Source organism: Canis lupus, chromosome 8 (assembly GCF_003254725.2).
Source record: "Canis lupus dingo isolate Sandy chromosome 8, ASM325472v2, whole genome shotgun sequence".
NCBI classification, from domain to species: domain Eukaryota; kingdom Metazoa; phylum Chordata; class Mammalia; order Carnivora; family Canidae; genus Canis; species Canis lupus.
The window spans coordinates 30,554,188-30,571,113 of NC_064250.1; the positions used below are offsets into that span (position 1 = coordinate 30,554,188).

At 48.1% G+C, this 16,926-nt stretch overlaps 1 protein-coding gene across 3 annotated transcripts in view; it reads left to right on the forward strand.

The window, feature by feature from the left end:
• The first annotated feature begins 2,077 nt into the window (after positions 1-2,077).
• Positions 2,078-16,926, forward strand: part of SAMD4A (sterile alpha motif domain containing 4A) — a 216,675-nt gene continuing 201,826 nt past the window's right edge. The window contains exons 1-2 of one of the 3 annotated variants that reach the window (XM_049113199.1): positions 2,078-2,199; positions 3,513-4,142. In XM_049113199.1, coding sequence (XP_048969156.1) covers positions 3,947-4,142 — 196 coding nt within the window. In that variant the 5' untranslated portion in view covers positions 2,078-2,199; positions 3,513-3,946. Of the gene's footprint in view, positions 2,200-2,878; positions 3,011-3,512; positions 4,143-16,926 lie in introns of those variants that run through there. The other 2 variants (XM_025443464.3, XM_049113200.1) reach the window with 2 other exon arrangements.

Genomic DNA, 16,926 nt, shown 5'->3' on the forward strand with positions numbered 1-16,926 from the left:
TACTTTCTGGCTGCCATTGATAGCAAGGTATACGACCAGGGTAGACCCTTTAACCCTCCTCCCCATTTCCTGATAGGAGTTATTACTTAGGACTGGCTAATTGATAGTAATGTCTTGGAGCAAATGATGTCAAGATCTTTCTGCCTCTATAATAATAAAAAGAAAAAAAAATCCTCCCCACTGTCTTTAGAATTCTCTATTTCAAAAAAAAAAAAAAAAAAAGAATTCTCTATTTCAGGGAAAACATTCATTAAATCATGCAGATACCTTTCCTGGTTGATAATGGACTTAAAAATTATTCACATACCCTATTTTAATGGTAACACCTAAGCTTTTACAGCTCCACAAGACCTTTCACTACCCCCAACAGACAGGTGCTCTCACACGTCTGACACCTAGTAAACGGTGCAGAAACTAGATTTGAGGAAGGAAAGCAGAATTGAAATTCCAGGGACATACGCTGGAGTTGAAAAACGGAAATGTTCATTACTGGAATAATATCTCAAATACTTTATGTACAAAAATATTGTGTTAGCGAGAGTAGGGAAGGCTGAGTCTGAAGCACGCATTTCACTGATTTCTCAGAAGTACTCTTTTATAAACAAAGCTTCAAGTTACTGGAGAAAATGTTCAAGGGCTCAGTGTTTCACTGAAAACACGGAACTGGCCGGATTTGGCATTCAAGTCCACCCGTGAATATTCACCTGATAATAGCAGGTACAGTGATTTTTAGGTTTTAGGGGATTTTTAACCAATCCTTCTTTTTTTTTTTTTTTTTTTTTTTTAAGATTTTATGTATTTATTCATGAGAGACACACAGAGAGAGGCTGGGACACAGGCACAGGAAAGCCTGATTTAGGACTGGATCCCAGGACCCTGGGATCACGACCCTCTGAGCCAAAGGCAGATGCTCAACCACGGAGCCGCCCAGGCGCCCCTAATCCTGTACTTTTGAGACTAGCTGGCAGCACTTTTCCGGCTCACCTTATGCCTCTCCCAGCCCACCCTACGCCGCACGCCCCTATTCTCTTGCGCGCACGTGGACCGCCGACCCCCGCCCGGCCTCGCGCACTGTGCAGGCCCAGGTGAACTGGCCAGCGGGGCGACTCAGACGAGCCGACAGGTGGCCTCGCTCGCCTTGCGGCCGCCCGGGGCGGCGCTCTTCCCCAGCCGGGCCCGCCGCCACCGCCCGCGCGCCAGGCCGAGCTCCCAGGCTGGCCCTAGTAGTCGGGCTGCCTCCCCAGGGGAGAGCGAGGCCCGAGAGGGGCGCCGGGTCGCCCGCGAGGCCGCCCACAAGAGCAAAGGGCGGCCAAGGCCAGAGCCAGGTGAGGGGTGATCAGGCCGGGCGCTCTTCGCACCCCTCGGGCCAGCGCCACCCCGGGCCCGGCACCCACGCACGTCCAGCTCTGTGAACCGCCCCTCGGCTGCCTCCGCCCTTTGCTCCGCGATCCCGGGGACCCGCCCACGCCCCCAGCAGCCGTGACCCCGGGTCTCCGCCGCCCGCGGGCCAAGCCGATCGGCCGTCCCCGGGCCCCAGGAGTCGGCGAACCGCATTCCCAAGGACGCGCAGCCGGGGGCAGCGCCGCCCCCTCCCCGGCGCCCTTCGGGTCCTCTGCTGCCAGCGCTCCCGCGGCTGCAGGGCCCCGACTCTCCAGAAGTCCCTGGAGGCCAGGGGAAGAATCCACTCGGACCCCTCCCCTTCTCCAAACTTCTTCCCTGTGCGGGGCGGTCCTTCCAGCCCGACCCTCTGCGCCATCCGGCTCCTCCCTCTCCGCTCCCCTCCCCTCCTCCGGTCCCCACTTAGGAATCCGCCCCCCCACCCCCGTCGCCGGCCGGGTCCGGGGATCCTCCCCCCGGCTCCCCCCGCGTGCCGCCGCCGCCGCCGCCGCCGCCGCCGCCCGGGTTCCTCTCCCCCCTCTCGGGCGCTCCCTGCCAAGCCCATGATGTAATGGTGTATGTTAATCAGTAGCATGTGGGGAGCTCCGGCTCCGGCGGCTCAGTCCTCCGCGAGCCGACACTGGGGGCAGCAGCAGCGGCGGCGGCGGCGGCCCGGACCCGCAGCGCCGCACTCTCTCAGCGCCGCCCGCCCCGACGGCATGGCCCGCGGCCCGCGCCCCGGGCGCCCGCAGCCTCGCTGAGAGCCGCCGCGGCCCCGACCCACGCGTCGGGCCCCGAGCCGCCGGGATGAGCCGCGCCGAGGTGAGCGCCCCCAGCCTTCCGACCTCGGGAGGGTCCCGGGGTCCCCTTCCCGAGAGACTTCCCCCTCTGCTCGGGAACTTTTGGGAGGCGGGAGGCGGGAGGCGGGAGGCGCGAGGCGGGAGGCGCGAGGCGCGAGGCGGGATGCTGGCTGCCAGCGGCCCCTCGAGGGCTGAGCCGCCGGGCTCTTCGCCCCGCAGCCCGCGGCCCCCCGGACAGGCGTACGAGGGGGGAGCCCCCGAAGCCGAACTTTCTTCTTTGCGGTCGTTGGGGGGCGTGTGCGGGCGGCGCGGAGCCGCAGTGTCCGCGGAGCCGCCCTGCCCGCCGGGGGAAGCAGGGCTCCGGGCTCCGGCCGTCCCCGCGCTCGGCGCGCGCCCGGGGCCGTGCAGCCTTCGGCCTGGGAAGCGCGGGCGAGACGCTGGGCCGGCGGGACCCGCCCGTAGGCGGTGGCAGCCGGGGCGGAATGCCTAAAGCACACACGCTCGTACACACAGACGCGCACGCACGCACACATCTGATCGCTCTGGGCGAAGCAGGCCCTCGGAGACCGCCCGGGTGGGCTGGCGCGGCGCGGCGCGGCGGGGCGCGGGGGAACCGGGGCTCCGCTGCGCCTCCGCCCGCTGGGCGCGGAGCTTTGGGTGGGGAGTTTATTTTTGTCTCGAGCTGCTGCCGCGGCTGCTCACGGCCTAAATCCAGAGGGGCGCCTGGCGGTGGAGATGCTGGCTGTTGCTGTAGATGGAGCTGCAGCCGCTCGGCTGCTTCTCCAGGAGGTGGAGGAGGAGGAAGAGAGGAGGAGGAGGAGGTGGTAGAGGAGGTAGAGAACGAGGAGGAGGAGGAGGAGGAGGAGGTGGGCAGAGGAGGAGGTATAGGAGGAGGAGGAGGAGGAGGAGGAGGAAGGAACTCGGGCTGCTGCTGCCTCCGCCTCTGTTTTGCATTAGCCCCCACCCCCACCCCCGCGCCCCTTCGCAGCCGCATTGCAAGTTTTCCGCGCGAGGAAGATCTGTTGCTGGTGCTGGCGTTTGCAGGCTCAGCCCTCGAGGCCACCCCGGGTGGGGTGTGTGGGGAGCACCAGCCGTTCGCAGAGGCAGCAACAGGAAGCCGTGGGGTCTCCTCCCGCACCTGGGAAGGAGGTTCCTGGCCGTTCCCAGCACGGCAGTAGCTCCTCTCGCGCATCCGGGTGCGGAGGGGGCTGCCGGAATCTGGGGAACCAAACCCCCCGCGGGGCGCCCCCCCCCCCCGCCCCCTGTGATGCACTCGTTTCCCGGGCGCGCTCTCTCGCTGGCCGAGGTCTCACTGCAGCCTTTCTCTCCTTCCAGTGGTGATCGCCGCTCGGGAATGCGGGTGTGAAGGGTCCGAGCTGCCGCCCAGCGGGGAAGAGACCCCGGGACGCCGGAAATCACCATCCCGAAGCTGCGCGAAGGGGGGGAAAGAGCATTCTTTCAGTTTGTGTGCCTTGTGGGGAAATTTTTTTTTTTAATCGTTATTTTTTTTTTTTTGAAAAAGAAACATTTCCGTGCTACTGTCTGTCATCATCTCTGGGGAAATCAGCCAGAACCGCCGGAACGTAACTGCAACCAGACGAGAGAGGCAGGAGCCGAGGCAGTACCTGCAGCGTCCGGGCACCAGAGCCACCTTGGAACGGGAACGCGTCTCCGGCGGCCGTGGGGCTGCGGCTCCGCCAAACTTTGGGGCGGGCGGGGCGGGCTGGGGCGCCGAGGGGGCTTCGTAGACCGAGGGCCGCCCCCTAACCATGATGTTTCGCGACCAGGTCGGGGTGCTGGCGGGCTGGTTTAAGGGCTGGAACGAGTGCGAGCAGACTGTTGCGCTGCTGTCGCTGCTGAAGCGCGTGAGCCAGACCCAGGCCCGCTTCCTCCAGCTCTGCCTGGAGCACTCGCTGGCCGACTGCGCCGAGCTGCACGTCCTGGAAGGCGAGGCCAACAGCCCCGGTAAGTGCGCGGCCACCGCTGTCCCGCCTGGTCCCCCCGGCCTCCCTCCCCCACCCGGTCCTGCCGCCCAGCCTCGGGCCTGGGCCCCGCCCCCGGCCTCCTGCCGGCGGGTGCGCGGAGGGCGCGAGCCCCGGGGCCCTGGGCCGCCGCCCCCCCGCCCCCCCCCGCCGGTCCCTGCCGCCCACTTACCTCCGCTGGCCGCTTTGGTGTTTTGCCTACTGTCAACTCCTTCAGCCCATTCCGTGTGGTAGCCACGGTAGCATGAATGATTGATTTTTCTCTCATGCAGTTTCCTGGGAAATAAGTAAGTCAGGTCACGTAGAGTCTGGATTTTCTGGGCTTTTTTTTTTTTACCCCCTTTCTCATTCTTTTTCTTTTGGGCAACGTGGCTCTCTGGATTTCAGCAACACATGAAGAAGCCGGACTGCCCTTCAGAAAGCCAAGCTTTGATTAGGCTGTATGAGGAATACATGGATATTCAATGTTATTATTCCTTTTCCCCCATGGATATTCCAGTTTTAGAGCCCTGTCTTCAGACCAATATGCAGGTGACGCTACAGACTATTCAAATGATATTTGCAGTTTGTATACTGTGGGGTTATACTTATCCTTCAGGGCCTTCTGGTATTGATAGGAATGAATCTTGTAGAAAGGATCTTACAGGAAGGGTCTCGGTGGAAAGCAGGCATGAACCAGGGCCCTTAATGCTTTCTGTTGGAAAACTTTACTGAATATAACAGAATTGTGTCATATTACTCTGCTAGCATTTACAGACATCTCAACTAGTATAGAAAGTGAATATACAGGGAAGGTTCAGCAGTTTTCTATTTGCTAGCATGGGTGGTGACAGACAGAAATTATATCCCCGGGTGGGGAGGTGTGGGGTAAGGAAATGGGATGGAGAAAGGTCTGTTGGTTGTAATTTTGGATAGGGGAAATTCTTCAGCTCATGCTGCAGCAGGAGGGTGAACAGAGCCCCCAGTGTTTACGCAGAGAAAAGAATGCAGGGTCCTCTTCCAGCTGTTCCATGTTAAAGCCGCCAGCCTGCAAGACTCAGCAGAGGTCTGGGCTGCCATTTGATGACAAGGTCCAGTCCAGGGCAGCCGGGCCTGGGAGAAACTAAAGTGAGTGAGCGTGCTGTCAGGGCAGCAAGAGGAGAGCTGGCCTCCCTCCTTACTCCTCCTCCCTGATGTGGTGCTCATGAGGCTGAAAACCCTTGGATGGGATGTTTCCATATATAGAATCATAGGCTGGAAGTCAGCCGGGAAATCCTCACAGCTCTTTTCCTGACCACTCAGGGCTGCACCCAGAGGTCCCTGTGCTGCCAGGTGTGGAAGGCCACACTGAGAGAGATCACACAGGCCCCACTGGGATTCAGCCCCGAGCCCAGACAGCCCACCCTGTTACTCACAAGGGTGGCAGAGGCAGGGCCCCTTCTGTTCAGTTTAGTTCCACATTTATAAATAGCCTAAGGGCCAGCCTCCTTCATAAGGGTGTAGGAGCATAACTAGGAAAACCGATGATCTACTCTCTTGACTTCTGTCCTTGATATGACAGGGTTGCCTGGTTCACCTGCTTGATATTTGTTTTCTCAAGGTTGGACAAACAAGGTTATGTAAACTTTCGTGTGTTATAGAATGCAGACGATTTAAGTATAGTAATTGATGTTGAATGCTTGACTTCAGTGCCTGTAGAGACTATTTCAAATACTGATAATGAATCTTTAGGTTACTCAAATGTTAGAGCAACATTTTTTGCCCTCTGAGTTAAAAGAGACTTTTTCTCCACATAGCATCAGTTCAGCAAGTGAAAGCATTAAATGTGTGGTGTAAAAAGTAGTTGCTTACTCTAAAAAATCTTGTCATTTATAAACTCAAGAAAAATATGAACTTCTCTGAGTTTTTATAAGTCATTTGGTAATCTCCCCCCACCCCCAATTTTATTTTACTGCACTTACTTGTGAAAACCTACCTGTTCATGCTGCCAAGTGCTATAGAGGTACAAAATCTAGAGCCATTACGTAAGACAGGGACTGTTTTCCGGTTTCTGAATTAATCTTTCAACCTGGAGATTTTGCTTCCTTGGAAACCTTTGCACTTGTTTTGTTGTGTGGCCAGGACAGAAATTCATTAGGAAGGTTGTGTGATGGTTCCATATACTTCTCTATGGGGATCATAAAGAGCATCAGGATTTGTCATGGTATATCCATGTCTGGAGTGTGGCGCTCTCACATATCTGGAACCTAGCCAAGAACCAGGAAAGGGGCATAAATGCCCACTCAGCAACCAGAATAGATGACATGAAGTATGAGAGAATACTTCAAACCCTTTCTTAGAACATATTTTTATTTTATTATTTTTTAACATTTTTATTTTAGACAACAACCCTAACGACTTTTTTTAATGTGAAAAGTAATCCATAGCATATTAGGGGTAGCACATTGAGAATGGGATGTGGGCAGCTGTAACCAGCAGTGCAAAGTGACCCTAGAGAGCTTGGCAGCTGGGAAAAATAGAGACGTTATAACTTAAGACACAGGAATTGGGAACAGAAGCCCTGAAGGTTTGGGAATGTGAGAGTAGGAACCCTCAATTGATCTTGCAGGCATTACTCTGTAATAATGTAAATCAGTAATTACTGTTTACCGTGAATGAGAGTGAACTACCAGAAATGGTACGTTTTTAAATACGCTTTTTGAGAAGAGAGGGAAATATGCCATAAACTTTGAAAATATTGACACTCAAGATAATTAACCTCCAAGGCTGTTTTGGTGTGTAAGGCTCATACCCATTCAGAAAACTAGGTTGTGTAGAATGACTCATTCATTGGCTGGCTGAGGTTTCCTATACCAAAATCATCATGTCTCACTTACTTTACTTTGTAATCATCAATTAAAAAAACACATATTTCTTCTGGTGTTGAGAGATTTTAAACCTTGGTGAATGGGAACCAAATTCATATCTGAGGCATGATCTCAGTATAATAAAAAATTTAATTAGTCATAGAATGAACTTGGTTCTGATTTCTCCAGGACTGACTTTAAATAGAGATAATTTTTCACATCAGACATGGTTTGTTTGGAGATCTGTGGGATGTATTTTGACGCTAACTTTTTAGTCTCTTAAATTTAGAATTTGTTTTTGTTTTTTTTTTTTTCTTAAATTTAGAATTTGTTGAGAAGTTAGTGATTCACTGGTTTATCCTTTGCCTCGGGTTCATGGTCATCTGAGATCCAAAAAAATGGTTGAGCCAATCCCTATGGGTTTGTGTGTGTGTGTGTGTGTGTGTGTGAGAGAGAGAGAGAGAGAGAGTTTCACTCTAGATTATGTGTAAGTGGGTATTGTTCCTAAGTAGAAGTTGGTTTCCAGAACCCTCAAATCGCAGATTAGCACTTTAGCCACCAGCCCAGATTAACCTGGAGACTTCTGGAGTCTCAGTTTGTTTCTGGGCCTAACAGGTCCTGTGATGCATAAAAATGGCAAAAATGGAACTTTTTGATTTTACTTGCAGTTTCCTAAAGAAAAATAGGTTGGATGGCATTGTTTATTCATGACTTTTGTCATTTGGACTTGAAATAAGTTTTGCAATGGAAACTGTAAGAAACGGATGTGCACAAGTAAATCCATAAAGATTTACAAAACAGTGCATACTTTGTGGCGCAATTGCATATGTTTGTAGTAAATAAATGGCAAAAAGATTGTTGCTTTACTTAACATTTAAATACAAGAGAAAAGATCTGAAACGGCAATGCTGGAGACAAAACTAATTGTGGAGATTGAAAAAGGACCTGTGTGCATATTTACTTTCCTTAGAGAGTGAAGATGTTGCTTTTGTGATTTTTTTTATGGTGTTTGGCATGCCATACCCTGAGTTACTTTTTTAGATCACAAATGGAGTCAAAGGAAAGCAGAAGAATTGAGATTTTTCTGATGATACTGGAGAAGATCTTGTTTGGAGTTCTTCCTTTTGCTTACTCATTCAGCACTCATTTTCTGACTACCTACAGCTCTCCTGCCCCTGTGTTGTGCAGTGGGAACACAGAGGTACCTTATTATGTTCCAGTGCTTGGTGCATAGATACCCAGTGTTGAGTGACTAATGTGGTATCATAGGTGCTGAAGCATAGGTATGGGAATAAAAAGGATGGAGGGAGGGCTTCTGGGAGCATTGTGAATCTAGCAGCTAATTGTCTGGGGGAGTCAGAGAAGACTTCACTGGAGAAGGGATGTGTTTGTGTTGAATTTTGAAGGGTGCATGGGAGTTGGTTCAGTAAGTCCAAAGGATTGTTGAGAGTAGGCATGAAGGCATTTTTCGAGCAGAAGGGATAGCTTCGATAAAAATGTTGCCTTCTGAAAGGGCCTGTGCAGGAAATGGTGAGTTCAGAGTGGCTAGGAGAGTACAGAATGCTGACCTCTAAGAGGCCGAAGTTAAAACAGATGCTGTGTGGGTATGCAGAATTTTGCCAGCTAAGGTGTTTGGACTCAATCCTGCAGAGATGATAGAAAACCCAACAGGGCTTTTAGGAAAGGAGTTAAAAGAAGGAAGGTGTATGTGTGTGTGTGCATTTGTGTGTGTATTTGTACACTTTTGGGAAAGACCTTCTAATATATGCATGATTCTCTGAGAGGCAAAAATGGGAGAAGTAAGGCAAAGTTTGGTTCAGTTCAGTTTCCATTTTGGTCACCTGGTGGCATCATCAGCTCAGGGCAGCTTTGTTGCTTTCAGCATTGATCTGTGGGGAAGAAGAAAGGATTGATGTGGAGACGAAAAGAAGGTATTGTTCAGGTGGGCATTTATTTGTATCCATGGGAAGGCATATGTTGTAAAGGATTCTTAGAGTTTGGATTTTGAAATCAGAGTGGGCTAGTCAATTAATTTCTGAGCCTCAGTTTTCTTATCTGTAAAATGGAGCTAATAAAACCTTGATATTGTCCAGAAGTTACTTGTTAATAATGCAGTGAGGGCCTATTCTATCACGAAGGCTTAAATTTGCCTCTAATTTATGTAAAGTTGTCTCGAATTAATGTAGACTTTATATGAATAATGATTTTGTAGATGACAGGAACCTTTTTATCTGAAGGATTATCAGGAAGAGATTGTAGATGACTTGGCCCCCTGAAAAGATATGAGTCTGCTTCACTCCATCATCTGCATCTCAGTTTTGTTCTATTCTTTATCATGTTGAATCTTAAAAAAAATTCAACCCTGGCCCAGTTTTCCTACATAACACTTTTTTCCTTCAGTTGGTAAATATGAAAAGCAGAAGTCGTTTTGTTGAATGAGATGTGTAAGGACTTTCTATCTGAAGCACTTTCCACTTAGGGTGTTGTCATTTTCTGTGGGTTGACCTAGCGTGACGGGTGGCAGGTCACACACATTTATACCCTCTGTTGTGAAGAAATTGGATTTGGTTGTTTAGTTTGGGTGCTCCAGGGCTTCAGCAACTGAGTATGTGTTCTAAACAGGTCCCGTCAAAGTAAGTAAGAAGCAGACAAACTTAACAGCAGTCCATTGGTGTGTTTATGTTTAAATAAATAAAGCAGGGTGAAATGAAGGCCATGAGGGCTTGAGAAGTAGCCGGAAACTTCCCAGTGAATCCTGCACAGGTGTGATTCTAAAGAGAATGGTGACACCACCAGAGAAGACAAAGTACCTCTCTTCCTTGACCTGAGGAGAAATTTGGAGGTTTGCATCTCTGAGTGAAGTGCTCTGTATAACTCATCTGCTAGGAAAGGTGTGGTGCTTTTTTTCTTTTTAATATATTACTGTTGCTTTGAGTTTTTAGCTGGTTCCTTTCTTTCCATTCCTCCTAATCATTCCTTCCAAGGCCTTACTGACTTCCACCAGTTCACATAGATTAAGATGCAGAATAAGATATCTCCTCTGAGCTATTTTTTTGAATCTGTGAAGCTGCCTGAGGCAGGAATCTCCCAAGGAAAGCAGAACTTTCAGAATGGGAGCTGAGCTTTCTTTCTCTCTTGGTTAGCTAGTCAAGGCTGGGGCCTTGCTTTGAAACCTGTACTCCAGAAGCCAGTGTGGAGTTTGGGACGAAATAGCCTGCTTTTATGCAGGATCATGTCACTCAGTTGGACTCAAGCTAGTTGTAGAGTTTTGTTCTCATTCCACATATCAACACTGTAATACGGTTTTCCTTCACTTGGTTTCCCAGGGGAAAAAAAATCAAATGATTCAGTGGTTTCTTTTACACATTAGATGATACCATCAGATGGTTCTTGGCAAAGACTATTGGGTAAGAAACTGTGGTACCAAGTTCCTCATCACCTATTAATTCACCAAATACCCTAGCCCCTATCTGAGAGCAAGGTACATGTTGAAAGGTAAAGTAGGTGTAATGATTCTTCTCAAGGAACTTAGACTTGAGTTGTGGAAGTAAAACAAGTATATATATATATATATATATATATATATATATATATATATATTGGTTGGACTATGAACAGTTACTAAATGCTGGGGTTCCCATGGAAGAACAAACCTGGGAGAGAACAGGATGGGCTGGGTAGTCCAAGCAATAATGAGTGGAAGAAATAAACCTGAATGTGTCATTTGAAATGAGTGCTATAAGGCCCACACAATTCTTGCCTTTTTAAAATCTCTAACGCAAGTTTTATTAAGGAAACCACACACATAGGGGGATCCCATGCATGAGCCATCTAAGGAGCAGACTCCCTGGGCCTTTGAAGAGTGAATAGGAATACGTTAGAGATAGGGGAGCATGATGCCTGTTCATCAGGAATGATCTCCTGAATGGAAGGAGTAATCCAAACACTTCCGTTACTTCTAATGTTTAAAGGTAGGAAAATGAAACATCTGCTTACCTAATATTTTTATCCCTAAAGTTATCTATAAAATTATCAAATGTAGTAATAGTTCTCTTGGCTCCTCCTAGTAGGATACTTTTATGTGTTACTTTGATTAGAACTAGTGTTCAGCAGGCACATTTTCAACATGTGTAGGAAAAGACAAACGTGACTTAGACTACTTCTCAAAATATAATGTGCTTACAAATCATTTGGAGATCTTGTTAAACTGAAAACTCTCATTGAGGAGGTCTGTATTTCTAATAAGCCCCCAGGTGATGCTGCTGCTGCTGCAGGTCTGCGGACCACTCACTGAGTAGAAAGAGGGTAGACTTACGAGAGGTGGAAAGTTATTTAGAGGCAATTGGTGCATTGGTTTTCAAGTTTTATGGATGTGTATCAGAAGACTTTTGTTTGCAGATGTAAATTTCTCTGAAGGCTTATGGAAAGTGGATGCCCCTCCCTCTTCCCACCTCCAACCCTAACTCCAAGGAGAGCAGTTTGAAAATCGTCTCTGTCCAAGCACTACGATTTCTTCCCCTGGCTCAGAGACATTAGAACTGACTCTTCCAGCCCGAAATGAGTCTGGGTTTGAGGAGAGCAGAGCTGAGCTCTGTTATAGCATTTTCCCTGAGCTTTTTAGAGGTGCCCCTGCTGGAATTTCTAGGCATTCTAATGATCAGTGTCCCATGGAAAATGAGGCTCCAGGAGAGATTCGTTTTTTGCTGATGCTATGGGCTGTAAAGTTGAGCTGGAAAGAGCAGGAATGTTAATTCCAGAGACCGGATGGCAGAGATCTCTCTTCCTACTTCCCCAGTGCACTCCCATACAGCACAATCATCGGAATTTCTGAGGCAGCCCATCCTGATCTGTCAGTAGAATTCAAGTGTTTGTGTGTGCAGCATAAATACAGAGCATTGACTTTCATCGTATACATTTTGGTCTGTGTGAGTATGTGCAGCAAATACGTGATTGAAATGTGACTGAATTGGCAATGCTGAATCACTTTTGAATTCCTGAAGAGTCATAAAGGAATAGAGGAATCATGAAAACCTAGATAAATAACATTCTCCGTCTGTAAAAGAAAAAAGGTGGGAGAAAGTAGATTCTGTGCAAGGACCTGTGAAGTAACACAAGTAGTAACACAAGTCTTGTGTCAGATACCAGAAGAACAATTGAAACTTGATTTGTGAGCATTTGGATGAGGAATTAGGAAGCGGCCTGGTTTTCCTAAGAATGGGAAGAATGGGTCGCGACGAGCTAATATCATTTCCTTTTTGATGGGAGAATGGGAGAGGAAGGGAGATTGCATACAAGAGACTTCTGTATTCTGGACAGATCACAGGAATTCTGATTCCCGTATCTGAGTTTTAGCGCAGCCTTTCACAAATCCCCTTGTTTCCTGCTGAATAAAGTGGAGGCATGAAGGCTGGGTCAGAGTCGAGTTATGTGGCCTTAGCGTGGCTCCAGTAACTGACAGGCAGGCCTGGCTCAGGCCTCTGTCAGCCTTAAAGGGAGGACTTTGGTACCGTGCCTCAGGCTCATATGTTCTACATCATTATTCATGTTAACGTGTGACTTCACCTAGGGTCCCCAAGAAAGCAGAGCCTTAGGCAAGGGCTGGCATGCAGGTAGTTTATTTAGGGCACTGATCCCAGGGACAGGAAAGGGTACTGCGGAAAGAAACAGGAGGAGGAAAAGCCAACACAAGATTATGTTATCCAGCTTCACTGCTGCTGACTGTGCCTCAGAAGAGCTAGACAAGGTGGCTTGTGTCCATGGCTCCCTGCTCCCCTTGGTCAAGGGCTGCCCTGGGGGTATCGAGTCTCTGCGCTACCAGCTTAGTACGTGTGTGAGTGCTGAGCCTTCTTCAGTGTCCCACAGTGTGGTATCCGAGAAGCCACAAGGCAGAAAGCTAGAGAGAAGTACAGCTGAGGCAAGGTGCTGTCATGTTATACCCGCCTGAGGCTGGTGGCCACAGCGAGGACTGCAGGGTAAGTTGTGCTGAGAAGGTGGAGTTATCAAATCTATGGGTGAACCTAGAGGGATAGCTGAACCTAGGGGGCCCTGATGACAAACTCATGATCCAAAATATTTGAATGTAGGGCAGCTCGGGTGGCTCAGCGGTTTAGTGCCACCTTCGGCCCAGGGCGTGATCCTGGGGACCCGGGATGGAGTCCCACATTGGGCTCCCTGCATGGGGCCTGTTTCTCCCTCTGCCTGTGTCTCTGCCCCTCTCTGTGTATGTCTCTCATGAGTAAATAAATAAAATCTTTTAAAAAAATTTTGAATGTAACAGGATGACTCCTGAATCACTGTTAGCATAGCCTCTACGTTTGTATCTCCTAAACCTCGGGTCGAAGAGGATGGCTTAGCGGTAGCGTGCAGGAAAAGGAGTCCTGGCTCTTAGTAGACCTAGAATTTAGAATGATTAATGGCACGATGCGGTTGCTTCCAAAGCCACTTAAACCTTTAATAATACATTATCTGTATAATATAGTATATAATGATATTGTCTTCAGAAATGGGTCTTCTCTGCAGGCCAGACTGTCCCTTGAGTCCAGGGAGCAGTTCTGGTACACACTTTGAGGGAGATGGACAGGTCAGGATGTGGCCAGAGGAAAGAGGCTGGTGGGGCACTTGAGGAACCAGGGGAGCATTTAGAGTAGAGGAACAGATGGGCAGAGAACATGACACTTGTCATTGGTTCCTTGAAAGTCTGGTGCAGAGTTGAGGGCTTTAATTCTGCATCCACGTAGAGGGTAGCATATAGAAGCCAAAGTTCCTTCAGCTCAAAGTAAAGAAAAGCTTTGTAATGATTAGAGCTCCCAGACAGTGGCCTAAGCTGCTGTAGGAGGCAGTGGCTTGGCTTTCACCAGAGGTGGGCAAGCATTTGGAACAGTGCAGGGCACTGAATAATTCTGAATAAGACTGGCTCCTATTTACTGAGTGCCTGCTCTGTGCCAGGCACATTACTAAATTCCTTGCATACATTATCTCATTTATCCATCCCAGGCACCCTATGAAAGGAGGTAGGAGCTGTCATTATTCCATTGGTCAGAGAGGAAACAAGCGGTCTGACTTCCAGACTATTCCACGTGCTTCTCCACTGCAGGGACTCAGTAGGTTCCTTTAAAAAAAAGAAAACTGTGATCTCTTTGATGACCTCCAAAGTCCCTTCCAACCTTAAGATTCTATGGTTTAGGTGAATCAGGTATAAAGATAAGAAAACAAAGCTATTGGGAGCAGAGGAGAGAGACAATATGAGTGAATGAATAAGGGTCGTCTTAAGAGTCTTCTTTAGTTTTATTTTTTTTAAGATTTTATTTATTTATTCATGAGACACCCTCCCCCCCACCCCCCACCCTCCACCCCCACCCCCACACACACAGACAGAGACACAGGCAGAGGGAGAAGCAGGCTCCATGCTGGAAGCCCGAAGTGGGACTCGATCCCAGGACTACAGGATTATGCCCTGAGCCAAAGGCAGATGCTCAACCACTGAGCCACCCAGGTGTCTCATCTTCTTTAGATTCTTTCCAGTGTATTCCTTCTGAACTTCTTGACCTGTTTGTGCCACCTATTTGTGGTTTTTAAGAAATACGTAGAATGATTTTTTGGTTTTCTTTTGAAGTAGGCAGTGAGGTGAGGCTAGCTCACTATGATGAGTAGGACCACCCTATTTAAGAGAGGATATAATAGGGGTGCCTGGGTGGCTCAGTCGGTTAAGCATCTGCCTTTGGTTCAGGTCATGATCTTGGGGTCCTGGGATCGAGCCCCACATCTGGCTGTCATCTGCTTAGCAGAATATCTGCTTCTACCTATTCCTCTTCTGTGTTCTCTCTCCCTTTCTCCCTCTATCTCAAATAAATAAATCTTAAAAAAGAAAGAAAAGATGTAGTGAACTGAATTAGATCTTGTTTCTTTTGGGTCACACAAGAGCAATGATTAAGCTCTGAAAGTGTTAGTCATTTATTAGCAGAAGTAACTCATAATTGTAATCTCTATCTCCAAATTTTTTTGTTGTTGTTTCTCCATGTGGTTTTACAAGTGATGATATGATATATTCTTTGCAGGGTAATGGCTACCTTTTCTTTTTTTTTTTAAACACTTTTTTTTTTAAAGATTTTATTTATTTATTCATGAGAAACACACAGAAAGAGGCAGAGACCGGCAAAGGGAGAAGCACGCTCCCTCTGGGGAGCCTTATGTGGGACTCGATCCCAGGACCCCAGGATCCCGACCTGAGCCAAAGGCAGATGCTCAACCCAGCCATCCAGGTGTCCCGCACTTTTTTTTTTTTTAAAGATTCTATTTATTTGTTTCAAAGAGAGAACAAGAGAGCACACATAGGGGGAGTGGCGGAGGGAGAGGGAGTAGGAGAGGGAGAAGCAGACTCCTTGCTTACCAGGGAATCGGGGCTCAAACCTAGGACCCTGGGATCATGACCTGAGCCGAAGGCAGCTGCTTAATTGGCTGAGCCACCCAGGGACCCCTAAAAAACACTTTCTGTGTGTCAAGCACTGTGCAGATAGGTAACTATACAACTATTACCTCCAGTTATCAAACAGATGAATGATACAAAGAAGCAGAACTAATGGTTGTGACAAATTAAATGCAATATATTGCAGTAATTAGATAATGTACTTATGACCCAGAGTTTAGCATGTAGTAAGTGCTTATTGACTAATTTCAAAATTATGTAAATCCACAAAGTAGATCGTATCTCCACTTTACACAAGAGGGAGTTTAGGTGGAGAGTGGTTAGAAAAGCCCCTGAGGTGTTTCTGATCCAAAAGCCTGTGTTGAATCCTCACCACCACTTGAATGCTGCAGGTCTCTTCCAGTCCTTAGGTAGATAAAAATGTTGAAGTTTAAATGAAAAATGCTTAAGGATATTTAATGGTAATTTTAATACGTCTCCCTCTAACATTTTATAAATCTAATCTTGGAAGAATTCTTTTTGGCTTGTCCATTTTAATCCTATGTAGCTTGATATGGTTTAGCTTCTTGTTTCCATTGGCATTTTTTTTCTTTTTTTAATTAGCAAAAAGCATCAATTCAGACATTTCCCTTCCTGTAAGGAGGACTCGTGGAATGGAGGCCTCAGCTGCCTGTGCATGAACGGGCAAGACTTGGATAAGGAAACAGGCTCTGCAAGCTGCAGAGAGGAAAGAATGAGGAATGTGTTATCTAATAGTTCATGGCATCCTTGACTTTGACAGACTAGCAATTGATGAGCTGGGTCAGGATCTCCTTAGGATCTGGAATTGGGCAAAGCACCAACTTGAGGGTTGTAAATTAAAACAAGCTCTCTCATTGTTTGTAAATGGTGGAAAATTTCTGAAGATTAGTTTAGGAAAACATGTTATCGTTGGTGTAAGAGTGAATCCTGCTTATTTCATTTCCTAACAGCATAAAATTCAGGAGGTGGGAGAGACTTTATCTATGCCAGTCCCTCTGTTGAAGATGTGGGAGGACTGAGGTCAGCTGAGGTCTTCTACCTGCTGGTGGGGAAGGGCTGGTGTTACCTTCAGGCACTTTCTCTCACCATCTATGACCTAGACCTTGGTATAGTACCACTTTCCTACGGCTGCCATTGTCACCACTTCAATGATTATTTGATGCTCTATTTACCTGAATGTCAAAGACTGCTCATTAGGTTGGTCTCCTGGAAGTCCTTTCCACAACCCCTTCTTTTTCATTTCTTTACTCACAGTAAAGTACAGATTCATTTTTATTGGTAGATGATTGGCATTCATATTTTGAAATACCAGAGAGTTCTAATGTAGAAAGGTTTGGCTTTATTTTAGCATCATCACAGTTCCATAATGTCCTCTTGTTTTACGGAATATCTGACTCAGCCACTTTGGAGTCCCCCTAAATCCTAGCAGAGAGCTGGGTGTTGTACACGACTGTCCCCATGCCTAGGGGAGGGATTTCATTCACTGGTTGGTGAAGCAG